This window comes from Nerophis ophidion, linkage group LG22 (assembly GCF_033978795.1).
Source record: "Nerophis ophidion isolate RoL-2023_Sa linkage group LG22, RoL_Noph_v1.0, whole genome shotgun sequence".
NCBI classification, from domain to species: domain Eukaryota; kingdom Metazoa; phylum Chordata; class Actinopteri; order Syngnathiformes; family Syngnathidae; genus Nerophis; species Nerophis ophidion.
In genome coordinates this window covers 17,837,480-17,865,015 of record NC_084632.1, presented here as the reverse complement: position 1 = coordinate 17,865,015, position 27,536 = coordinate 17,837,480, and the positions used below count along the sequence as shown (strand labels likewise).

The window sequence follows — 27,536 nt, the reverse complement described above, 5'->3', positions numbered from 1 at the left end:
TTTAACGTGTAATCATTTGTCTTACTCATTAAATGTCTAATTTAATTTGTATGCTTTTAATACATGTATTTTCCTTAACACTGCACAAACTATATGTTTATGATTGTTTACATTTGCGTTTTGCTATTTTCCTTTTTTCCTTCTTTACTCAGGAAATGCCATCCATCCATTTCCTACCGCTTGTCCCGTCCTGGGTCTACCCCACCTAACGCCCGAACGTAGCGACTAAATTAAAAGAGCATTTAATAAAACCAAATATTGTAAGTGTTAACATTTTAAAATATACGGATAATAGTTAGATTTGCGTGTTTAAATACCAGTAGAAAGATTAAAGGTACTTAAATCACGTCTGGCAACCCAACATTTTTTGGGGGTAGTTTTTCGTAATAAATTTGTATCATCTGTGTAATAGCACGGCGATTGGAAACTGCAATGATTTGTCTGTGTTAGTTTGTGTAAATAGCAAAAAAAAACATTCTTACAAATAGTAAAGTACCAGTAGGTCGAAAATGTTGTTGACTGTACAGTACTCAGGTATCTGCCATCTGTCCGGGTTCGAGATTAACGCCATTGCATAATCTCGCGATGAATGGTTGGAAGTGAGCTGCACCCACGAGAAGTGTCGTTTCGCGCGCTGAAACTGAGCGCCATTTACACTCCAGAGTGATGGCTCTGCGAACCAATAAAATCCAGCTAGTGGGAGCGCAGCAGCCAATAGCGACGCGGGGTTGGGAAATTGGGCGGGATACCCCAAGTCTTGAAGAATTACTCATTGAAAAGAAGCCAACAGGCATCCGAGCTGGACCGTGGAGAAGTTACCGGTACTCAAACCAACAACTCCGTTAATTTCCGTTTTTTTTTCTTGCGTGGACGAACAAACAGGTACAGTCTTTGGTTATAATATTTGGTTTAAATCCTGGTGTTTACAGCCAGTGCCTAGCATAGTTAGCTCACTTGTCCTGCCTCGTTTTCTCGCCTGCTTGCCACAAAGACTCACCCAGGCGGACGCACTGCAAACTTTTCCAACTCTTATTTTACTATCAAGCGGCGAGCAAACCGACTTTAACTTCCCCATTTTTTTTGTTTTACAGTTAATTCTGGTAGTAAGTCCGAGGTGAACCTTGCTTAGCTCCCTTGTGTGACTGAGAAGAATATGTTACATTTCCTGCAGCAGTCTTCGCCGCTTTAAAGTGAAACCAATCGTCCTTTTTAATCCCATGCGCGTCATTTTTCCCCCAAAACGATAAACACAACACAATAAGTCATAATAATTATATTGTTACGTTTTTCCTGTATTTTGTCCTCTTGTGTTGGTGTTTTTCGATCAACGCGTATATGCACGCCATAAAGCGCTTTGCAAGCTTTAGGACGCCCCGTGGTGCGCTTATGCGCACAATCGATGACTTTATTGTTGTTTTAGTCAGCTCAGAAAGGGAATATTTGGGCATGTTCCATAGTCATATTGTTTGCTAGCGCTCCCTCGCGTCCGGATGTGCTTGGTTTTAAAAGAACTGGGCGTGGCCTGTGGCAGTTTCCCGCACTGTATTTAAATGAGCTTCTTCCCTCCCTTTCTGCTGTTCAAATGGCGAGCTCCCCCCCCTCACAGCATCACAATACAATGTCCAGTCAGTGCTCCAGCTGCAGCATGTCTGAGTATGAGGAAAGGCCTCAGCATTCTTTTAAAATCCAATTAAAGGCCTACTGAAATGAGATTTTCTTATTTAAAAGGGGATAGCAAGTCCATTCTATTTGTCATACTTGATCATTTTGCGATATTGCCACATTTTTGCTGAAAGGATTTAGTAGAGAACATCCACGATAAAGTTCGCAACTGGAGAAAAGCCCTGCCACTACCGGAAGTCGCAGACGATGACGTCGCAAGTGCGGGGGCTCCTCACATATTCACATTGATTTTAATGGGAGCCTCCAACAAAAAGTGCTATTCGGACAAAGAAAACGACAAATTCCCCATCAATTTGAGCAAGGATGAACGATTCGTGTTTGAGGATATTGATAACGACGGACTAGAAAAAAAAACGCGATTGCATTGGGACCAGAGGTGGGTAGAGTAGCCAGAAATTGTACTCAAGTAAGAGTACTGTTACTTTAGAGATTTATTACTCAAGTAAAAGTAAGGAGTAGTCACCCAAATATTTACTTGAGTAAAAGTAAAAAGTATGTTGTGAAAAAACTACTCAAGTACTGAGTAACTGATGAGTAACCTGATTACGGCAACAAATAATGCACAAAAACATAAAAATAGCAATGAGCAAATTCAGAGCCATGAATATCTCTTAAGCAACTAAAACAATAATATATTTAAAATAATAGTACATTAAAATAAAAAAAATTAAGGCACATTGAGCCACAATAACTTAACAGCACCATAGGCTCAGTAGGCATTTATTGATTGATTGATTGATTGAAAGTTGTATTAGTAGATTGCACAGTACAGTACATACTCCGTACAATTGACCACTAAATGGTAACACCCGAATAAGTTTTTTAACGTTAATCAATTACTTAATAAATGACCAAGTCGAGGTGATCTACCTCATATATATACATACACATACATATATATATATATATACATGCATTTATATATACAGTATATAATTTATATTTATTTATTTTGCCGTTATTGTTGACATGTTAAAGGTGTTTTAATGAATATATATGCATGTTTAACATATAGATTCCTATCTTTCATGAAGACAAGAATATAAGTTGGTGTATTACCTGATTCTGATGACTTGCATTTTAGTGCTGATAACGTCCACTTTTTCAAATGGAGGGGGAAAAAGTTCCTCCTTTCTGTTTAATACCACATGAAAGTCGTTGGTTTTTGGCATCTTATTTGTCCAGCTTCCATATTCGTTTTTATACACTCTACCAGAAATACATTGGCGGCAAACTTCATAGCTTGCTAGCTTGTTTGCGCTGGCTTTCGAAGATTCTTATTTTGTTAGCGCAGGCGCGATGGAGCTGCACTTTTATTGTGAAGACAGGAACTGTGCGATCAGTCTTTAGGCTTTTGACGGGAAGTATGGTTGAAATAAAAAGTGTCTTTTTTCCTTTACACTTTTGATTGATTGATTGAAACTTTTATTAGTAAATTGCACAGTACAGCACATATTCCGTACAATTGACCACTAAATGGTAACACCCCAATATGTTTTTCAACTTGTTTAAGTCAGGTCATATGACCGCCTGGCTCTGTTTGATTGGTCCAACGTCACCAGAGACTGCATGTGATTGGTGAAACTCAGGCATGCGCAGATCCTACTTTAAAGCTCTGTCATAAACCAAAACATACATTAACAGATTGATTAAAAAAAAAAGGAGCGAGTAGCGAGCTGAATGTAGATAAATGGAGCGGAGTAAAAGTAGCGTTTCTTCTCTATAAATATACTCAAGTAAAGGTAAAAGTATGTTGCATAAAAACTACTCGTAGAAGTACAATTTATCCCAAAAGTTACTCAAGTAAATGTAACGGAGTAAATGTAGCGCGTTACTACCCACCTCTGATTGGGACGGATTCCGATGTTTTTAGACACATTCAGTAGGATAATTGTGGGAAATCCCTTATCTTTCTGTTGTGTTGCTAGTGTTTTAGTGAGTGAAATAGTACCTGATAGTGGGAGGTGTACGTCCACAGGTGTCTTGACGCGCACTGTCTCAGGGGAGTCGACGGCAGCTATGGACTGGGCAATCTCAGCTTTTCTCCGGTAAGAAGCGACTTTTTAACCACAATTTTCTCACCGAAACCTGCTGGTTGACAAGTGGTCGGGATCCATTTCCGCTATGATTCATACTAAAGTTTCACCTCCGTGAATTTTAAACAAGGAATCATCATGTGTTTGTGTGGATAAACGCTAAAGCTTCCCAACTCCGTCTTTCTACTTTGACTCCTCCAATATTAAATGAACAAATTGCAAAAGATTCAGCAACACAGATGTCCAAAATACTGTGTAATTATGCCGTTAAAGCAGCCGACTTTTAGCTGTGTGGGTGCGCAGCGTTCATATTCATAACAGCCTGTGACGTCACGCGTACACGTCATCATTAAGCGACGTTTTCAAGTAGAAAATGGATGGAAAAAAGTCCCGGGAAATTTAAAATTGCAATTTAGTAAACTAAAAAGGCCGTATTGGCATGTATTGCAATGTTCATATTTCATCATTGATATATAAACTATCAGACTGCGTGGTGGGTAGTAGTGGGTTTCAGTAGGCCTTTAAATGAGCTTCTTCCCTCCCTTTCTGCTGTTCAAATGACGACCCCCCCACGCCCCCTTCACAACATCACAATACAATGTCCGGTCAGTGCTCCAGCTGCAGCATGTCTGAGTATAAGGAAAGGCATCAGCATTCTTTTAAAATCCAATTAAAGGCCTACTGAAACCCACTACTACCCACCACGCAGTCTGATAGTTTATACATCAATGATGAAATATTAACATTGCAACACATGCCAATACGGCCTTTTTAGTTTACCAGATTACAATTTAAAATTTCCCGGGAGTTTCGTCTTGGAAACGTCGTGTAATGATGACGTTTTCGCAGGACGTCACGCGTTTTTAGGAAGTATGAGCGCTACGCACACACACAGGCAAAAGTCGTCTGCTTTAACGGCATAATTACACAGTATTTTGGAGATTTGTGTTGCTGGATCTTTTGCAATTTGTTCAATTAATATTGGAGAAGTCAAAGTAGAAAGACAGAGTTGGGAAGCTTTAGCCTTTAGCCACACAAACACACAGTGATACCTTGTTTAAAATTCACGGAGCTGAAACTTTACTATGGATCAGAGCGGGGTCAAGCAGACATGGATCCCAACCGAATGTCAACCAGCAGGTTTCGGTGAAAAATTGTGGTTAAAAAGTCGCCACTTACCGGATATCAGCTGAGCTTGTGTCGTCTGTACAGCTGCCGTCGACATCCGTGAGACATTGACGTCAACACACCCGTGGACAAACCCCTCCGACTATCAGGTAATATTAAACTCACTAAAATACTGGCAACACAATAGAAAGATAAGGGATTTCTCAGAATTATCCTAGTAAATGTGTTTAAAAACATCGGAATATGTCCCAATGCTATCGCATTTTTTTTTTTTGACTTTTTTTTTTTTTTTTTTTTTTTCTAGTCGTCGCTATCAATATCTTCAAACACGAATCTTTCATCCTCGCTCAAATTAATGGAGAAATTGTCGTTTTCTCGGTCCGAATAACTGTTTTTGTTGGAGGCTCCCATTAAAATCAATGTGAATATGTGAGGAGCCCCCACACTTGCGACGTCATCTGCAACTTCCGGTAAAGGCGAGGCTTTTTCAGGAAGTACCAAAAGTGGCAAACTTTATTGTCGATTTTATCTACTAAATCCTTTCTGCAAAAATATGGCAATATCGTAAAATGATCAAGTATGACACATAGAATGGACCTGCTATTCCCGTTTGAATAAGAAAATCTCATTTCAGTAGGCCTACTGAAACCCACTACTACCGACCACGCAGTCTGATAGTTTATATATCAATGATGAAATCTTAAGATTGCAACACATGCCAGTACGCCCTTTTTAGTTTACTAAATTGCAGTTTTAAAAGCCTACTGAAATTAGATTTTCTTATTTAAAAGTGGATAGCAGTTACATTCTATGTGTCATACTTGATCATTTCGCGATATTGCCATGTTTTTGCTGAAAGGATTTAGTAGAGAACATCCAAGATAAAGTTCGCAACTGGAGAAAAGCCGTGCCTCTACCGGAAGTCGCAGAAGATGGCGTCACATGTTGAGGGCTCCTCATATTCACATTGATTTTAATGGGAGCCTCCAACAAAAACAGCTATTCAGATCGAGAAAACGACAATTTCCCCATTAATCTGAACGAGGATGAAAGATTCGTGTTTGAGGATTTTGATAGCGACGGACTAGAGAAAAAAAAAAAACGCGATTGCAATCGCGTTGCATTGAGACGGATTCAGATGTTTTTAGAGACATTTACTAGGATAATTCTGGGAAATCCCTTATCTTTCTATTGTGTTGCTAGTGTTTTAGTGAGTTTAACAGTACCTGATAGTCGAAGTGTACGTCCACGTGTTGACGCGCAGTGTCTCGGGGAAGTCAACGGCAGCTGTAGGGGAGGCACAAGGTCAGCTGATATCCGGTAAGAGGCGACTTTTTAACCACAATTTTCTCACCGAAACCTGCTGGTTGACATTCGGTTGGGATCCATGTTCGCTGTGATCCATAGTAAAGTTTCACATCCGTGAATTTCAACAAAGAATCCCCGTGTGTTTGTGTGGCTACAGGCTAAAGCTTCCCAACTCTGTCTTTCTACTTTGACTTCTCCAATATTAATTGAACAAATTGCAAAAGATTCAGCAACACATATGTCCAAAATACTGTGTAATTATGCCGTTAAAGCCAACGACTTTTAGTTGTGTGTGTGTGCGCAGCGCTCATATTTATAACAGCCCCTGACATCACGCGTACACGTCATCATTACGCGACATTTTCAAGAAAAAAGTCCCGGGAAATTAAGAATTGCAATTTTGTAAACTAAAAAGGCCGTATTGGCATGTGTTGCAATGTTAATATTTCATCATTGATATATAAACTATCAGACTGCGTGGTGAGTAGTAGTGGGTTTCAGTAGGCCTTGGATTTTTGCGCTAAGTAAGTTTTTTTTATTTTTTTTAAATTTTATTTATTTATTTTTTTCCTATTCCTTCACTCTGACTTTCATCATTCACAAATCTTTCATCCTCGCTCAAATTGATGGGGAAATTGTCGCTTTCTCGGTCCGAATCGCTCTCGCTGCTGGTGGCCATGATTGTAAACAATGTGCGGATGTGAGAAGCTCCACAAACCGTCTTCTACTTTCGGTACAGGCAAGGCTATTTTATTAGTGACCAAAAGTTGCGAACTTTATCGTCGATGTTCTCTACTAAATCCTTTCAGCAAAAATATGGCAATATCGTGAAATGATCAAGTATGACACATAGAATGGACCTGCTATCTCCGTTTAAATAAGAAAATCTCATTTCAGTAGGCCTTTGATATACAATCTTTTCCCACAAAGTGCCAAATTGTCCATTTTGTCGTGCACAGGGTTCATATGTGTGCTTAAAAACTTTGAAAATGTTTTGCTTTCAATGTTGTGTTTTCAAGGTTTGAAAAATGCTTGAATTTTGGGTGAAACGCTTGGAAATGTTCATCATATTCAGTGTTTCCCCCAGAAAATGTGTTAGTTAAGATGGTGACTCTTCAGGGGGAGGGGACCGGTGAAGGAGGTTATATTAATCGGTGTAACTCGGCCTGTTGCCATCACGTCTCCATCTCGTCGCTGCCACCACAGCCTGGGGGGGCAATAGACTACAGACTGTGGTGACGTAGGCCGGCTTTGTCGCGTGAAGAAGCCTTTCAACTATTGGTTGTGTTTTCCGCTCCATTTGCTGAATGGCGATATGATATACATCTAGGTACTTTTTCCGTAAAGTAAAAAAAAACAGTCCTAGTTACCTGAGATACTAAAATAATGACTTACAAAGTCAAATTAATGACTAAGTAAGCGTTTGAAAAATATAGTTAAAAGTGGGGCCACATGCTGACATGCTCAACTCATTATGCTTAATGTATTACAGCATTTGGGAAGCCTGAAATGTATTTTTATTATGTAAATGTTATATTTTTAGCAAGTTGTGATAGCAGGGACCCTGCCGTTCAAAACTAGGCTACTACATTACGAATGATTAATGTAACTATAGCTGAAAAAATAGTGCAATAGGAGAGACTATTCATCCTTGAACACCATGCAGTTCATGTAAGCTTTATAATGCAGTTACATCATTATATCAAATATAAGACAGCTTCAGGAAACTCTTCATTTGGGGGTGGGGCGGCATAGCTCGGTTGGTAGAGCGGCCGTGCCAGCAACTTGAGGGTTGCAGGTTCGATTCCCGCCCCCACCATCCTAGTCACTGCCGTTGTGTCCTTGGGCAAGACGCTTTACCCACCAGCTCCCAGTGCCACCCACACTGGTTTAAATGTAACTTACATATTGGGTTTCACTATGTAAAGCGCTTTGAGTCACTTGAGAAAAGCGCTAAATAAATACAATTCACTTCACTTCACTTCATTTAACATAATGTCCTTTTTTGTGGCTTCAACACAGCTCAATCAAAACAGACAAAGGTAAAGTTAAATAATTTAGTTGTTAACTGTAGGTCAATAACGCTTGTCTTTCTCTCAGACAGACATGGCTTTGCTGTCCGTAACACACACACACAACGCACAGTGAGCTAACGTTACGCTAAAAGCTAATTAGCCTTCACCTCAAAGACTGCGAGCGAGCTGAGCTCCCGCTTATGTTTCTAGAATGTCAACGGGCTCATAGTGATGTTACTAGTAGTTGACTTGGAGGTGTTTATTATAATTTGGGGAGAGTCCGCTGCCTTATGCTAACCTTTTTGCTCAATACACTGAAGGAGCACTGACTCCATGCGTTCTGCATACGCACTGCTGATTGGCTGTTACATGCGCTCTGAATACGCACTGCTGATTGGCTGTTACCGCTTTGCGTGTAACCAATTAGATGGTTTTGTGGGAGGGGGCAATGCTGGGTGGTGCAAAGACTGACAGGCAGAACTAAGCGGAGTAGCTTGTTAAGACTAGGCGGTGGCTCTTTGTTGTTAAGTCGGCCGCCTTAACAACAAAGTGCTGCGGGAATCTCTAATATTTCTCGGCAATCTGATTCAATAAGCAAGTTATAAAATGGAAAAAAATGAAATCAGCTTCCTTAAAAATGAAAGCTATGCGCTTGATCTGTTGGCTTTGCACGAGCCCTTACATTATGTTGTCATGCCAGAGCTTTGTGTCGCCCCCAAAAGGACAGGGGTGCATCGGTCCATCATGCCGGGAGGTTGTTGTTTTAATGAACACTGGGTGGAAATTATTAGTCCATTATTGGACTTGTTTGTTCTGTGAAGGTCATGTAATGTATAATTTGTAACCTTGTTCACGACTTAGAGCTGAGTTTACATAAATGATTTTGTAGACTTTTTTCACAACATGGTTGTATGCATTTCTTGCTCTATTATTTTTGTTGTCTACTTAACTTGTCTGGCTACCTCGGCGAAAGCAAAAAAAGTTAACTTTTGTCTTTTTGTTAATTTCTTATCAAACCACAGTTATAAGGCTAGATATGCTTAATGAAAGGTGACTGAGTTGTTGTGAAACAAACAAAATATTTTCCTTTCATTTATTATCCTTATATTAATGTGGAACAGTTGTGTTAATAAATGAGTGAAATTGAAATTTTGAGGGTGCGTGTGTTTCTATAACGGTATGCAGTTTACAAGCACAAACATGCTGTGAATCAATCTGTGCTGTTCGATGTCATTGAGAGCTGTAAGTAAGAAATATGTGTCAGAATAAGAGCTTGTTTTTAGTGCATGTGAACATACAGGACATAACAGCATGTATATGAGTTCACCTGGAGGTAATCTCATCACAGGGCAGCTGCAATGTGGATTCAGGTGCGTACAATGGATGGGAAAGAAACCCACCAGGTGGACGCGTTATCCAAGCTCACCAAGGTGGACGAGCTACGACTGAAGATCTCGGAGCTCTTCAAAGTGGAGCCTGAGAAGCAGAGGCTGTTCTACCGCGGCAAGCAGGTAAATCCAAATACCTTTTATTCAAAGATGAAGTAATACTTTGATTGCTGTTTTTTCCAGGCTATAGAACGTACCAGTATTTGAGCCGCAGCCACCAAATTTTGAAAATAAATTAAGGTTTACATATATTAACCGCACCAGACTATAAGATGCATATATTTACCAGTATGGAAGATTTTGTAAATGTTTATTTACATATCCTAATTGTTTCCAAACGGTGCCTATCACACGGCAGTAAAACGGCTGGCCAAACAAAACAAAACAGAAGTAATCAACATGGACTCACTAGCTGTAGAAGCTGGCTTTCCAATCAGCTCAACAGACTTCATAACTTCACAGTGACATTTTAGTCAACTTACGTAACTGAAACAATACAGCAAGAATGCCATTGTAAGTTAATAATACTACAGACACTTGTAAACATTGTGGAATATTAGCTAATGCTAACAACGCTAGCTTGATTACATTACGATAGCACATACACATATGCATAAAAATAGTCCTACTGACATCATACACGGGACAATTTAATAAGCATGGATTGTTTGTTGCATTGTTGTTTGGAGTGGTAAATGAAGAATCCATACGAGCAGAATTGCAATGGACGTGTATTCTTCCCGTTCAAGGAACGAAACTGGTGGTATGTTTACAACCCGCAGCACCTGCAGCGAGTGACATCGTCTTAAAGATGGCGCCATAGCAAAAACAATAACACAAAAGTATTTGTTGAATACAAATCATTATGGCCGGTAACAAAGAAAAAAAAAACTGCACCGTGTTATAAACCGCAGGGTGCAAATCATAGTAAAAAGTGGCTGCTTATAGTCTAGAAATACAGTAAATGTTTTGATGATTGATACTTTGAAAGTCTTTACTTGTTTATTGTGAGCACAGTATTATTCTGTTGTTATTTCTTTTCTCTGACAGATGGAGGACGGCCACACCATATTCGACTATAACGTGGGCCTGAATGACATCGTGCAGTTGCTTATTAGACAGAACGCGCCCCCTGCTGAAGCTGCCAAAAACAAGGACAAAGAAGCCGAGCTCTCGGACTCGGACTCTGGCTGTGGCTCAACCCAGAGTGAGTCTGACAAGAACTCAACTCATGGTGAGACAGAGGTTCAGGCCGCCGGTACTTCTGCCCAAACAAACACAACAGAGCTGACTGATCCTGGCTTCGGACATTACAAGGTATTTTTAAGTTCGGCATGAAATACATTCAATTGATGGTATTCTGTTGGTTTTGTACACATGTTTTTGAAAACGTAGTTGTGTATTGCCCCGAACAATATTTGAAGATTGAGACTTTAAATCATCTGCTATAGAATTAAAGTAACCGTGTTTTTTCAGGACTGCAATGTATTTGCGGCATTGGGGTTTGGGGGTGTCGATGACCTCAACTTCAAATTTAGTTAATTAGCCATGGGGGTGAGCAAAAAAAACACAAGTTTATTAATACAAAAACTTTATTTTTCAGAATAGTAATACATGCTCATAGTAGTCACCGATAAGACCAGGTAAAAGTAACATAATTGGCAATTGATTATTTTAGTATCCAATCGATTAGTTCGTCCTATAGTCAAGTATTGTAGTAAAACACTATAGGCTTAATGTGTATTTTAGTGGAAATCGTTGCTTGCCATAACCTTCCATCTTTTTTCCCTAATAAATGCACATTGTCAATATTGATATTCCACTTTTAATATGTGTGCATTAATAAAGATCAAAAATTCAAAATATCCACCTGTTTGCCACCACACAGATTACTGTACCACCGCATGCAGGTATGCTCTTTTAAAGGTCCACGTACTTAAAGTTCTGAGCACTCCCCGTGGTTCCGTGTTTGATACATTTTTATAAGTAACACTTATCTAAACGATTAATCAAAAGAACAGAATCTAATTTGGACGTTTTTTTTAAACTGATTAATCATTGCAGCCCTAATTTGAATACATGCAAAATATAGCAACACATTCACTATTTTAGCAACCCTGGTCCCTCTTGCTATCTCTTCTTATTCTCTGGCAGCTTCATTTTATAAATGATATTTCATGCAAAAACATTGCATCCACAGGGTATAAAATGTGACTTTTGCTTTTCATATCGACTTCAGTGAATTGTTTTATAGTAAGAAACAGAACATAAATTAATCTGCAGCACACCTGCTGAATCATTCACCTTTTAACTGTCAATCAACTGAATAAAAATGTGAATTTCATTGACGACATGTTGCGACCGCCATGGTTTGTCCTATGCAATGGCTGAGCATCAGTGCTCAAAGTTGCGTTTCTGAAATGTGTAGAACTGATATGGTGCACATGATGTTCTATTCATTAGAACCACAATGCTCCCTTTCTGAAAACATTTGTTTTTATGGACGTGCCAATCGATTATCCACCGATTTTATTTGGACAATTTTCATGTAAAAGTTTGTGATCGGACATTGCTGTTTAGCCTTTTTGATGCCGATCCTCTTTGGTTGACATTTTATTTTTAGTCCCCCAGCTTAATCATGTGACTCCACACGGAATGTGGAGCTGCTCCCCTAATTTAATAATAATCCCCGCCAAGATGGCAAATAAACTGCATTTTATCGTCATCAATTGATGACAGGGCTAAACGTTTTACACACCGGGATTAGACAAGCCAATAGCTAAGCTAGCTAATGAACTAGCTTGAAATTACACAATAGTAAACTTTTTAAGAAGTCTAGATGAAACCACGTTAAATCAGAAAGTTGGCAGTCAACAGGAAATTCTCAGACCTGACATTGGCTGCAGGCTACTGGGCAGCTTAAGACGAGTCGAGTCTCTGGGTTGCTTTGTTGGGCCTTTTCCTGTTTCTGGCTGTGGACCCCCGCCCCAATAGACAATGGCGTGTAGGACTGCAGAGGCCACCGTGATGTGCAGTGTGTGGATGTTGAAATGGTGTTTTTGTTTTGTTGTTTTTCTGTGTTTTATGCAATCGTAAGTGCATAATATGTCTATCGCTATTTTGTTGTTGTTTTACTTTACGCTGTATGTAAGATTACCCCCAAAGGGAATAAGCGGTAGTAAATAGATGGATGGATGTATGTAAGAAGGGCATATGGTGGCATCAGCTCTGCTCTTTGAATGTCCTTTTTTTTCCTTGATGTTTCCCTGTTGTTTTCCTGTTTTTTACATGTTTTTGTGAACTTGTATCTGCACTTCAACCACATAATTTCCCTGTTTTGGGATAGTCTATTTCTCTCCTATTGTAAATTAACACACAGATTAATAAGAGACAAAAGAGGATAATATAACTGTTGGAGTATAAGCCAGGGCTGAGCCGTTAAATTATTTCAATATATGGCGATATATGAAAAATGTATTTGATAAGACATTCGATATACATGTTTTTTTTCTGGTTTGAAGAAACTGGAAAGAATGAAGCATGATTGGTTGCATGAACAAATGTGCTCGTGCCCTGGTAACCTAGCAAAACAAGAAGTGGTCAGCGGGCAAAGTGAGGGACGCGCTAAACAGCCAATTGTGTAACAGTATCAACTATCACGTTTGTTGTACCATCTAGTTGTCTGGCTATTGATTCTCTGCATGGAGTGAGAATATGAATTTAAAAATGAGTGCTACAGAGAGCGAATTAATTGTTGATAAAACAGGAAAAGTCACCTTGACAGTATGGCAGTTTTTTTAAAACAGACCATAGTCTTTTGCCGCACTCCTCTTTTCTTTTCAACCCACGTCTGTTCCCTATTCGAATGTATGCAAACAGGACTATATAATAACATACATAATAAAATAAGAAAAATGTGCTACTTTAAAAAAAGATGAGTCTAATATTATTTAAATAATTACTACATATCATAAATTACTTTCCATACTGACCAAATTTAATGTTACATTGACCACATAACTTCCCTTTTACTCAACTTGCAAAAAATTGTTCTTCTCAGGTTTCTTTGTTTGAATTTACACATTGCCCTATTTTGTAAGGCTTAATCAAGCATTTCTTACAAATCTCTTATTTTTTGCATTTTCATTTAAACAGGTTAAGTGTGATTTTAGAATATTGTTTACATTGAATGTTTTCCATGGTTGTGTTCACCTTTCCTTTCTGCCTTGATAGCTGATGGGATTCGATTCAGAGGAAGGTTCCTATTGAAATGAAAATGTTAACATTTAACTTTTTTCCTGGTACATATATTTAAAAAAATAAAAATAATAATTATGGATATCGACCAATGTAAAAAACTATAAAAGCCATATTTCCAAGCCATGGTGTCAGCATTGTCGCAGTTAAGACACAACATGTAAGTGCAGGGCAGATTGATCCGTAAATCGGTGGTATTGTTACCAAGGGTAGTATCAGTGTATGATTGATACGAGAGTGGTGTTTTTATTTTCTCAAAATCTTTTTTTTGTTGTTGGTGTTAAAGCAATCCCTATTTATTCACTTAGCCCTTAATCACATCTTACACAACTCTTGGCCTCAAAGGGCTTCACCCACCACAACAACATCCTCTGAACTGAGCCCATATGTTTATATTATAATAATTATTTTGACAGAGAAAAACACTATTTAAATTGGTCGATAGTAGTTTTTTATTTTAATTGTGTAATGTCGATTTTGTTCTACTCAATTGTATGTAATATATGAGAATAAGAAACTGGTTTAAATATTGTGCTGATATTGTTTAACTGTCAATAGCACTCACCTTAAATATATTAATACTTGTGATGGGTATCGGTTGATCTTATTCTTGGATGATCTGTATCAGAATTTGCAGCATGGAACCCTGATCAGAAGATCCCTACGTGTTAGTCTTTGATTTTCAGTAAGCAAGAAATGTTTTTTTTTTTTTAGTATTTGGTTGAACAGGCCTCATATCTTATTGGGTGTCTGGCTTCCCATCTTTAACCCAACAAGAAACCGATTTTAAACTTTATTTTCTTTTGTTTTCCCTCTTCATTAAGATCAATGAAATGGTGGATGCAAGAGACTTGAATATGGGGGCGTGGTTTGAGGCCCAGATTGTGAATGTCACCAAGTCCGCCAAGACCCCTAAAGTAGAAGTGGCCGAAGGGGAGACTGCAGAAGAGGAGATACTGTACCATATTAAATATGATGAGTAAGCCACCCTCATTTATAATGCTTGGCAATCCTCATTATGGTGTTTTCAGATGTATTTATTTTTTTGGAGTATATCCCACAACTTGTCACCTGTTGGAGCAATTTTGTGTTTCAGTGGGGTGTCATCATTCAAACGTGTATGACAAACATTACTGCAATACTCACACCCATGTCACATTTACTGATGCAGCTACCCAGAGAACGGAGTGGTTCAGTTTCTGGGCAAAGATATTCGCCCAAGGGCCCGCACCGTGTTCCAGTGGGAGCAGTTGGAGCCTGGTATGATCGTTATGATCAACTACAACACAGACGATCCCCAGGAGCGTGGCTTCTGGTATGATGCCGAGATCCAGAGGAAGAGGGAGACGCGCACTGTGAGAGAGGTTTATGCCAAAATTCTTCTCGGGTAAGTTGAATTTTGCGTGAAAAGTTCTGTTTTTCTGCTCAATGATTGGCCGTTACTTATACTGTATCTAATGTTGCTTGGAATATTATAGATATAATTAAATGGGACCTAAGATGACTGGAATATATATATAAACACTTAATTGAGGTCTATATACAATGTATTTGATATGCCTTGGTGTAAATTGTGTGTACATTTTACCCCACAGTCACTTTTATAACCATTTTTTGGGTCTGTGAGATATTCGATTCTAGAAGCGTTCCCAAATTGCAAATAAAACCACACCCCACCCTCTCCAAGTATTATCATTTATCTTTTGTAAATATGCACAGTTTTAATTAAGTCGTCCTCGCTATTTTTTTCTTCTCCCAGACAGTCGAAAAAAAATCTTCATTAAAATTATATAGATTCACCCGGTAATAACATCAGGTACACCTGCACACTCGATCAATTCAGACCAAAAAAAGGTTCTTTTACCAGCATTTCTCACCGCCTGTTGTACGTCTGTGTCTATATGCGCATGGCATGACTATATAGAAATAATACCTTATCTTACTTTTGTATTTCTCTGTCTAAATGCTCCAAAGTGCTTCAAATCTGATCTTTTGGCATCAGAACAATTTCCCTTGTGGATCATTAAAGTTTGTCAAAGTCTAAGATGCAGGCCACACCAGGAGGTAGTCCTGAATCTGATTGGAACCTGATCTTTTTAAATGTGACTTTAGTCTAAATGCAATGCGATCCGTATGTGGCTTTTTCGTCAGCTTTGGGCGTGTTACGTCACTCGTGTGCGTGAGGATAAGAGGCAGTCGCCAACCGAAGTGAATTTCATCACGACATCCGGTTTTGGTCCGCAAAATCTATATAAGAAGACCAAATTTTCAGTCAACCACTTGTCAATAGTGCGCAAATAATAGGCCATATGTAATATATGAATATATATTTTGATTCCTAAGAAACAGCAATGGTTGAAAGACTGCAATTGACGCTTTGGCGCATTTGCTTACATGTGAGTTGAACAATAATGCTCACATAGATCTACGCTGATGTCTGTGTCTCCTCTACTTAACAGCCATTAAAAGATTAGAATCCTCACAAATATATTACACTATATACATCCATTTATAAATACTATTACTTTATTTTCATGTAAAAAACGCTAATTTAAGGTGTGGCGACTTTTATTTTATTTTGTAGTAGTAGTAGTAGCGGTGAGTTCCTACTAGTCAACTTCCTTTGTTTTCACTTGATCCCACTGTGCATACAAGTGACGTTGAGGCTACATGGGGGCCACATTTGCGTTTACACTGGAGTCTGATAAAAATCTAATTTTCCTTGCAGTCAGCTGGAAAAAATAAGATAAAAAAAAAAAACAACACAAAAAAAAATGATTTGGGCCACTTTGGCCTGCATTTTAAACGTAATCTTAATGTCCAAATAAGTACATCCATGCCCCTGGTATTATGATATAGCCATACTGTGAAACCCTGTGAACGGAGGCATCCAAAACTGCTTCCAAGCTCACGGCAAAATGCATAAACTATGATTTGACGTTTTAACACAAGTATCAAACATTGCAACAGCACTTAAGTCAAAATAATGGAATTTGTCATTGGTATTCTTTTTAAACTGCTGGCGTTTTGTGCTGCAAAATGTCAGTATAATGTTGGCGATTTAAGATTACAATTTAGTTTTGCTTTGCAGAGATGCAGGTGATTCTCTCAATGACTGCCGCATTATGTTTGTGAATGAAATCTACAAAATAGAGGAGCCTGGTTCTAAAAATGACACCCCTGCTGGATCTGAGAGTCCTCTGAAAAGTAAGACTCACTTCTGTTGCCATTTGGACCTTGTAACTTTTTTGTATTTTTAATTCTAAATATTGCTAAGTAACAAAATATCTGTTTCTTCCAGGATCAAATGGTCCCGAGTGCAAGCGCTGCAAGGACGATCCCGATAAAAATTGCCGCTTGTGTAACTGTAGCATTTGTGGCATTAAGCAGGATCCAGACAAACAACTTCTGTGTGATGAATGCGACATGGCTTATCACACATACTGCTTGAACCCACCCATCACCACCATCCCAGATGACGAGGACTGGTCAGTACAATTGGCTGTCAAGAAATCAGTACGCTATATTAATGAATCCAGGCACCCAAATCTATTAAGTATTGTACATCCTGTACAGCAGTGTTTCTTAACCATAGAGCCTTGTTGGGCTGCGAGGGCCCCTCCAAAAAATATCTTATTCAGCTGTGGTTGTTATGGTTGCAGCCATACTCAGTTGTAATACACTTTTCCACCACTTGTGGCAATAATGACAATATCATTCAAACAAGTCTGGAGCTAAAGTCATAGAAGTTTCTAAAGCGCAAAAATTATGAATAAAGTGGTTGAGTTGTATTTTCATTTTCACTTTAATTTTATTGATGGTTTAGCTCAGAGCCATATTCATCATCAAATTAATTTGTTAGCCCAACATAATTGTATATATAAAAAAAGTGACAGTTATTAATGAGACCTTTCTCTATGCTGTATATTTGATTAAGTTTTTTTTTCTAATCAGCCTGCCCTAAACCTAAAGTTTGTGTTAACTAATATTCTTTGTGATTAACACTTGGTTTCATATCATTTGACAAGGTGTTAAACTGGAGGTAGATTAAAAATGTAATTATTGAATATGGTTCAAATCAAGAGTAAGGTTACTAATTCAGTATTATTATTTGAGTAGGCCACTAGTCTGTCTGTGGAAAAAATAGGGCCTCGAGGTTAAAAAGAACCCCTGCTGTACAGTAGACTGACATTTGACTTTCAAAATTTGGCTGATGAGTGTCATTCTAATATGCATCTAGCCAATAACTAATTAAGAAAACATCTCCATTCATATAGCCTTGCAAAATAATCTGCTTGGGCTTTTATTGTGACAGTCTTCTGGATGTTGTTTGACAAAACCAGTCTCCTTTAAAAACGTTTCCGCCGTGCTGTATGACTTTATTCTAGGTATTGCCCAAATTGCCGCCGTGACACAAACGAGGTTGTGCTAGCTGGAGAGAAGCTGAAAGAGAGTAAGAAGAAAGCTAAAATGGCCTCTGCCAGCTCATCAAGCCAGAGGGACTGGGGCAAGGTGAGTGCTTGACGTGTAATCCATGTTTCTAGGACATGTAAATCCATCCACTTTAGGCTGGGCAATTAAAGGATAACATTATACTTGGTGTATATTGCACATTAACGTTTCCTCAATAGAAAACCAAATTATCTCTTTAGTTGGCTCGGTGAGTGGGTTTACAGCAGTGCTTTTCAACTGGCGGCCTGGGGGCCAAATCCATCACTGACACCAGTTCGGTTCAAAACTTTGATTTGAACATTTTTGCACTTAGTTCCTAAAAGCACTAGAGCGCCCCAGTTGTATAAAGGAACTTGGACCAGTGTAAACACATTGGCAGATCCTTATATTGACATTTAAATTTGTTATTCACAAACATTTGTCATGCTATGTGCTGACTTCAGGGATGTGAAATGTCAGCGAAAACGTGGAAATCTATGTTTTTAAACTTTTTAAATGTTTGCGTCAAAATGTCACTTCCATGTTTTTTAATAAAATGTCAAAAAGACACAATTTGTTGAATGCTCGCCTCAGCCGCGGGTTATCGATGTTCCTCTTGCTGAAACGGCGCTTTAAGTTGCAGGACGGGAAAACGATCTCATGAGCAATGAAACAAGCTCGCTAGTTAGCTAACCGTCTCGCCAGCTTGCTTGTTGTCGCCTCCTTTCGCTCTCCGAGCCACAATGTTGACGGCTGTTTACTTTGCTGCTAATTGTATTTGGATGTTTACAATCCAAACACTGTTCCGAACCAGTTATGGTTCTAGAGTGTTTAATTAGTAGCCAAATAGAAGGCATATTTTTGACGTAATGGAGATAAACAGGTCACAACAGCTGGATTATATTACACGAGGGGGCGTGGCTACAGGAAAGAATTGCCAAATGGGAAACGTTTTTCTCTGCATGCATGTTTTATAAATATACATTAAATTTTCAATTATAATATATTGTTTAATTATAGACTAAAAAATAAAAACATTTTGTGGTACATTACATGGAACATGGACAAAGGTTGGAATTGAGAGTTAAATCACCAAGATGATTCCCGAGCGTGGCCACCGCTGCTGCTCACTGCTCCCCTAACCTCCCAGGGGGTGGCACAGGGGGATGGGTAGAATGTAGAGGTTAATTCTGTGTGTGTGTGTGTGTGTGTGTGTGTGTGTGTGTGTGTGTGTGTGTGCGCGCGCGCACGTGCGTGCGCGCATGTGGGCGTGTGCGAGTATCAGTGGTACTTAAACAATAACTTTCTCGTTTTTCATCAGTTTTCCTTTTTTTCTATCCTGAAAGTGTGCTCACATGCCTGTCAGGTTCAGGCACTGGACAATATTTGAAACAGCAACACCTCCCACCAGATACACACACTGTGTCCACATTTGGGGTCAGCAGCCTTAGAGTTGCACATTTGTTGGCAGCTGACGGCATCATGTTGCGCAAAGGCTGTCACTAAGACTCCTAAAATGCAGCCAACAAATATGTGCTGCTACTCTATTTAATAGAAATATGCATTGAGACAGTCCTACTGGTTTTTAGCTGTCCATAACCCACTTCCGCCTTTATTCCCAAACCCCAGCACATGTCAAAGTTCACACAGGCCCCCAAATAGCAATCTAAGGCTGTGCATGTAACGCTGATGTCTATGTTCTCTTTGAAAACATGAAAGCATTGGCTTGGTCATACTTAAACTAAAAACATTTATGGTTTAAATATGTGCATCCACTTTATTTACCTGAATTGGTTATAAGTTGTATCATATTCTTCAGTACATTTGTCCTGTTCAACCCCTGACAGAAAATGAGTATTGAAATCAAAAATAACCTTTTGTCTTCACATATCACTTGTTAGCAGATTTTATTTATACATATTGAAGTTTACTCACATAGGGGGGAAAATGTTGTTTCTTTCCCTTTTTGATATCGCCTAGTTCTAGATCCACGACTTTTGCAGAGTTTTTGTTCTGAGATTTGCCCGCTAAAAATAGACGCACCCAGAGTAATCTCTATTTTAGTCACGCTAAGCCCTACAATATGCATCACATGTTCATTAAAATATTTTTTTGTGTGAAAGGTGTAAGTACTCACCACTAATTAATAATAATTAAAGATTATAAAATTGGTCACGTCTAACATTGCTGGTGTATAATAAAGTTGACTATTGGAAGCTAGTGCTGCCACTCCGACACAAAGTGCCGTTATCTTACATGTCACCCTTTTGCGGGCATGTATGCTGTTTTCTGCTAATTGTCACATATTTACAAATTACCAACTTGGGTTTTCTGATAAAAAAAAAAAATAATAATAATAAATGAAAGCCTACATATATGGGTTTTCCCAGAAATTTTTTTTTTTTTTTTTAAATCACAAATACATGAATATGCATGCTTTAAAATTCTAAACCGTAAATAGGCAGGAATCCACTGTACAAATTAAATATTGTTCTCAAAATGTTGAATTCAACTCGAATTTTGCAAGACAGTAGAACTTTGTTATTAAATGATTTGCTATTTTTTGTGTTCTACACGCCAGGTGCATACTATCTTTGTCTTTAGACATAATGTTCATGGCTGTATTCTCTGCGCAGGGAATGGCTTGTGTTGGTCGAACAAAGCAGTGTACCATCGTCCCATCAAACCACTATGGGCCAATCCCTGGGGTCCCTGTTGGCTCCCTATGGAAGTTCAGAGTCCAGGTTGGTCCAGCAGAATTCAGTCGATCATTTCCATGCATGGAGTATTTACAATTACAATGCTGTGACTAAGAAGTGTACATTTCCAGTCCTTACCGTACTTGTCAAATGTCTGTGGTCATTTGTCTCAGTAGCTATATATTTTGTTCATTATAGGTCAGTGAGTCTGGTGTCCACAGGCCACATGTAGCTGGGATACACGGCAGGAGCAACGACGGTGCCTTTTCTCTCGTCTTGGCAGGAGGCTATGAGGATGATGTGGTATGTTTTATCTGAACAATATCATTTTAGAGTTAAAACTTTTCTATTTTTAAGTATGACACTTTTATATGGAGCACGGCACATAATTATCTGGTTAATACTATGAATTATGACTTCACCGATAATCTGATAAAATTAAGAAAAAAACTGCGATATCCGATTTTTTAAAAACAAAACAGAAAAAACTCTGTAGGTGGGTTAGAGGTGAACAAATGAATTGCTCCCACCTTGTAAGAAGTTCCAAACTGCCTGTAGCGGTCATCCTGTTTCCCTTTTAGTTGCCTTTTGTGCGGGGGATCCAGCCGTAACACACTTGATGTAAATGTCCAACCATGAATTGATTAACGTGGACCCCAACTTAAAGAAGTTGAAAAACTTATTTGGGTGTTACCATTTAGTGATCAATTGTACGGAATATGTACTGAACTGTGCAATCTACTAATAAAAGTATCAATCAATCAAACCAGAATGATGCGTTTGGGATCTGGTCCAATTTATTGTACATTAAGTTAGATATATAAAATGTCATTTAGATGGACATTCTTTGGTGGCAAGTTGAATAACTTCCTGATTCTTAAAACCAACAATAAATTATTTATATCAAATGTTTTAAAATGTAGATTTGACTGTAGTTTATGCACACCTGGCGGAAAGAAAGAGTCAAACAAAGGTGGATTTGATTAACTGTACCTGCAGATTTGTCCTAACTAAAGAGGACATAACTACTATGGTATCGCTAACATCACATCTATACATCTTATGTCCTGAATAGGGATTGGTGTTTACATTTTACCAATACCGTTACCTGAAATATTGAAAACTTGGAAATGTTTGTATTTAAAAAAATAAATATGTTTTTTTAATTTTTTTTTTATCGAATTTCGTGACATTCAAGCTGAACAGCCTAGTCATTTAAATACTTCAGTTAACAGTTTGAAAATGATTTATTGTGCATCCCTAATATGGATGTGAATGACTCATTGTGCCTCTTTTGCATGCAACTTACCATCTGTATAGATTCCCTCTTGATGTCTTGTTGTTTCATTGTAGGATGATGGAAATGAGTTCACTTACACTGGTTCTGGAGGGCGAGATCTGTCTGGGAACAAAAGGACTGCTGAGCAATCATGTGACCAGACGCTCACCCACATGAATCGGTAGGATGCTAACAAAAAAATGATTGAACAAAAAACGAAACATTATCACCATTTGTTTTGCGAACGTTGTTTTTGCTCTGGTGTTTCGCAGTGCCCTTGCCATCAACTGCAATGTCCCGGTTAATGTCAAGAATGGTGCCCAGGCAAAGAACTGGAGGGATGGCAAGCCAGTCAGGGTGATTCGCAGCTGCAAGGGTCGCAAACACAGTAAATACTCTCCTGAAGAAGGAAACCGATATGATGGCATATACAAGGTAAGAGGGGTGTTTTCAGTGTTCATAACATTTTTCTATATCCTACAAAGGAGCAGCTGCACTGATTTCATTATTATTATTTTTGTTGTTGTTCTTGCCGCAGGTGGTGAAGTACTGGCCAGACAAAGGCAAGTCTGGCTTTTTAGTATGGCGCTACCTTCTTAGGCGTGATGACGAGGAACCGGCGCCATGGACCAGAGATGGCAAGGAACGCGTCAAGAAGCTTGGTCTTGTCATGCAGGTAATATTCGCCTCACTCTCAACCTTAACGCTTTTAGCGTCATTCTATTTCTACTAAATGTACTTTTTTCCACAGTATCCTGCAGGCTATCAGAAGGAGCAAGAGAACAAAAGTGAAGTGGAAGAGGAGGAGACACCCAGCAAGGCAAAGAGGAAGAGAAAGTCTCAAAACAGCGGTAAGTTCATAGCTGAAGTAGCTTAAATGCATTTTGTTTAAAATCACATCGACTGCAATAACACCACTAACCAACCTTTTGACATTCCAATTATTTTTTGGTCTTTGGTATGCAATGATAACATCTTAACAGTTTGACATCTGTTGTGAGGAATTGTAACACTTCATTATTATCTCTTTCAGAATCCACCAAAAGCTCACCAGCCAAGAGTCCCAAGAAAATGAAGGTTGAGGTTTACAAGCTTTCTGGAGAACAGAAGTCTATCATCAAGAATGATACGCTAAATAAAAAAGTGTGGGATGAAGCAATGGAGTCTCTGTCACTTGGCCCGGTGAGTTTTTTTTTTTTTTTTTTTTATCCCCAAGGCTGATATTTTGAATTAATAAATCAACCACTCATTTAATAATACAAATAAGAATATTGCAAGTCTATCCTTTCAAATGCAATAAACTTGTACTTTTTGTATAGTCTGTTTTTGCACTTGAATAAAAATATACCTATCTATGAGAAAAGTGCTATATAAAATGTAATTCACACTTCACTACCAAAAGCAATATAAAAGGTTATGTCTCTGTGGAGAACCCCCAAATATACCCAACCAAAACAATAAATAAAATGGCTCAATAAAGTTATTGTGACCAAAATGATCATGGTTATCATTATTGTGGTATTAAGTGCTCAAAAAGTACTTGTCTACACACACACACAAATATTATAACCAAGTTGTATTTTTTTTTTCAAAATGACTAAAGTAGACACACAATATTCTTGAGTTCCTTTCACTTAATGTGTGACGTCACGCATACCGGAAGTTCACTTCCTGATGGATGTCTGTTTCAAGTCGACTGTGTTGAATTTACATTGATCACTTTGTGCAAGGACTGCTCAGCCTTTATGTTAAATTCCAATTGATTATCTTAATTGTTTAGACAGTGATGTGTTTATACAAGATTAGATGACATATGACGTTTCTTCTTGGGATAAAGACGTTAATGTTGCTTGTTATGTTGGCATTGAAGCTAGCTAGCATGCTAACGCTAGTCCTTCATTAAGTTTTTCATAGTGCGTTTGTCAATCACGATATTTCGATAATTTTAATATAATACGGTAATACTAACAGTCGGGAGTTTTATAGTGCTTATCATTATTACGTTTATGTGCATGTAGTACAAACACCTGCAGCTGCTGCATCCATTGCAAAAGAGTAACCGTTTCATGCATACTTCATTTTCACTTATCGTTTTGTTAATTGACTTATCGAATACAAATTGTGCGTTTGATTTAATTTGAACAGTTTAATTGGTCTGTTGTGACAAAACTAAATTTATTGCCGACATGTGAAGTTTGTGAACCCGGAAAAAAAGATAAATTAGTCGCAGCATTGTATAAGGTGCAGGGTTCAAAGTGTGGGGGAAATAAGTAGCAGCTTATTTTCCGTAAATGATGTACAGTGTAGAAGTGTAAAGCATCAAGGTAGTTGTTGCAATTTCTGAAAATAAAATAAGATGGAAAACGTTTTTATATGGTATGGTTTATATGGTTGACATGACCAGTTAAAGGGGTCATATTATGTTTTTTTTTTTCTACATTTAAAACACTTACTTTGGTCTACATAACATGTAATAGCAACTCTTTTGGTAAAAATTTTGCGTCGATTTTGTTTTACAGACTGTCTTAAAGCCGCTTTCTGACCGTTTCTTCCGAATATACCGTACTGTGGGCGGTCTTATTTGTCGCCTTCTACTGCGTCTTCACCCCCATCATTCATGTTTTAATTTTTAGTGCTTCCATATAGTGTCCCCTAAACTATCTGATACTTTTTATTAGAAATGGCAGCAGTAAAGGATTTTAGCGTACATGTACAAGAACTGTTTGCCCCGCAGCGGGAGGATAGTGGAAAAAATAGGGGACTTATTTACTACAACTGAATAAAAATGGTGGAGTTCTGCAAAGCTTTTCAAGTAAACCGTTCCCATATATATTGCGATATTCTGCAGATGCCAAAGCAAAATACATCACTAAAGTCTTCAATACCAAAGGGTTTGTTCGGAAGAAACCAATATTGTTTTATAAATATCTCTGCCATGACTCAATGGTTTGATTTCACATTTTCGGGATTTGTGTGGATCCTAAATACACAAAAAACAATAACAGGTAAAAAGAACCCTTTTTAAGGTTGGCTGAAATTTTGTTTATTGTTAGAAATTGAAAATTATGATCTTTTGCCTGCAGAGATTCCTGAACAAAGTTGAAGAAGTATTCCTCTGCATTTGCTGCCAAGAAGTGGTCTATCAACCTGTCACCACCGAGTGCCAACACAATGTCTGCAAGGCAAGAAATGGCCCATTAATCTTTTGTTTTCTTTTTTAGAAATGTTATGACTTACTGTAAGCAATGTGCAACATAGAAACACTTGTTTTTTCTTTTTAATGCAGGAATGCCTTCAGCGGTCCTTCAAAGCAGAGGTGTACACCTGCCCGGCCTGCAGACACGACTTGGGCAAAAACTACTCCATGACTGTCAACAAACCGCTGCAGGAGATCTTAAATCAGTTTTTCCCAGGTTACAGCAGTGGCCGATGATCACCAGCAGCTCCTCCGACTCAGCAATACAAAGTGTAAGGGCAATTTTCAGTCAGAGGCAATAAAGAATCTGTTTTTCTTAATATATTTTTATGATTTATAAATTGACCGTTTTTGTGGACTTCACTGCAACCATTTTCCCATGATGGTTGTTCCTTGATGTGTAGTTAAAGACAAATTGAAAATTCCCTTTCTTACTTACTGCCTGTACCATTACGCCATTGTTACCCTAAAATGTGATTTTTTTTTTTTTTGTATTATTATTTTAACCGTTTTTGTTTCCAATAACCTCATAATACCCGCAGAGTAAATCAGTCGGACAGGTTAATCCGTTTTTAAACTTGTGCTGCCAGAAGTGGTTAAGATATCTTCCCAATTGTCCACAGTTGAGTCCGTTTTGTTGTGGCAGCTTTTATTTGACGTTGGCTTTGGCAAATCAGTTTTGGTGCAATCTATTTTTTTAAATCTGTAAGCCATCTCTTTTACATGTATATTTTTCCTCTGTGCGCCTCTTAATGCCCTATTAACAGAAACCGTTTCCGGCATTTGCCAGCTACCCTGTCAGACTATAAACATGCTAACTTGCTTTTACATAATTCGGTAACTGAAACTGCACTATAGGAAATCTATGCAAGTATCTACCCAGATCTGTTTTGGTTTTCTAAATACAGTACTTTCAAGTATGGTATCTTCAAGCTTGTGGGTTTTGTACCAATTACTTTTTAGGTTTCCACTGCATTAATGTGTTAAGTATAACTGTAATGGATTTGGATCCGTAGAAAAGGTTGATTCCAAAGAATGTGTCTAAAGAGTCATGTAGAACTCCATATTTAGCATGCTCTTTCACTGTTAATTGTAGAAATCTCACATGTTTTTTCCCTTTTTTTTTTTAATTAATGCATTGCTATTCAGTCACATGTCTCCATTTTAGGGACCTGACCTTGTTTAAAACTACTAAAATTGCATTTAGGAGGTGGTAAATTGTTTTTGGAAGATACCACCGTTCTTTTGAAATGGAATCTTGAATGGTTGATATTTTTGTATTTGTTATGTTTTATAATTGGCCATTTTCAGTGTGAATAGTCACCACTCACAGAATGGTAAATATTTTTCTGAAATTGTATGTCCATTTTACTTTTGATATATGGTTTTAGAACTGCTTGCACATGTTGCAATTTTTGTCAATACATTATTCAATAAAATAATAAAATACTATTGTTTTCTGTACTGGCTTTTACAAACTGTTTGAGCTCTCTGATATATACATATATATATTTTTATACATATATATATTTTTTCCAAGATGGTGCTGCTGTAGTGGCTGCTCTTGGTAGGAGCTCTGTGCTCTTATGTCATCCTTTTGTGTTTCCCTCTTGTTTTCATGTGGTGGGTTCCCTCCGGGTACTCCGGCTTCCTCCCACTTCCAAAAACATGCACCTGGGGATAGGTTGATTGGCAACATTAAATTGGCCTTAGTGTGTGAATGTGAGTGTGGGTGTTGTCTGTCTATCTGTGTTGGCCCTGCGGTGAGGTGGAGACTTGTCCAGGGTGTACACGCCTTCTGCCCGATTGTAGCTGAGATAGGCGCCAGCGACCCCAAAAGGGAATAAGCAGTAGAAATGGATGGATGGTTATGTGTGTGTGTGTGTGTGTATATATATATATATATTTATTTATTTATTTTTTCGGGCCTTTTGGTCCGGGACTCTTTGGGACTGGTGACAAGGGGTGGCACTTTTGTGACCTCTGCGGTGCATTTTTTGTGGACTTCTGTATCTGCCTCCCGGGAGCCTTTTGGCCATGGAGACCAGCTGCTGGGTGTCAACCACACCAGAGTCCGTTTGGAGGGGCTAGGGGAGATGCGGATGAGGAGACATGG

General features: G+C 38.4%; 1 protein-coding gene across 1 annotated transcript; it reads left to right on the top strand.

Annotated features, from left to right (window-relative positions):
• Positions 1-729: 729 nt before the first annotated feature.
• uhrf1 (ubiquitin-like with PHD and ring finger domains 1) lies at positions 730-26,872 on the top strand. Its single transcript, XM_061883347.1, has 17 exons — positions 730-882; positions 9,519-9,681; positions 10,609-10,875; positions 14,640-14,794; positions 14,987-15,202; positions 16,907-17,022; positions 17,117-17,303; positions 18,204-18,327; positions 20,883-20,990; positions 21,144-21,248; positions 22,299-22,405; positions 22,497-22,659; positions 22,763-22,900; positions 22,976-23,075; positions 23,258-23,406; positions 25,308-25,406; positions 25,511-26,872. Exons 2-17 carry the CDS (start codon positions 9,529-9,531, stop codon positions 25,655-25,657), a joined length of 2,334 nt encoding a protein of 777 aa, XP_061739331.1. The 5' UTR covers positions 730-882; positions 9,519-9,528; the 3' UTR covers positions 25,658-26,872.
• The last annotated feature ends 664 nt before the right edge of the window (positions 26,873-27,536 follow it).

What these genes read in the sequence shown, in the direction of transcription:
- uhrf1 (XM_061883347.1), top strand. Translation starts at nt 9,529, where the DNA reads ATGTGGATTCAGGTGCGTACAATGGATGGGAAAGAAACCCACCAGGTG. An exon ending in ATCCCAGATGACGAGGACTG is followed by an intron (nt 17,304 to 18,203) that starts GTCAGTACAATT and finishes ACTTTATTCTAG; the next exon opens with GTATTGCCCAAATTGCCGCC. An exon ending in GAGAAAGTCTCAAAACAGCG is followed by an intron (nt 23,076 to 23,257) that starts GTAAGTTCATAG and finishes TATCTCTTTCAG; the next exon opens with AATCCACCAAAAGCTCACCA.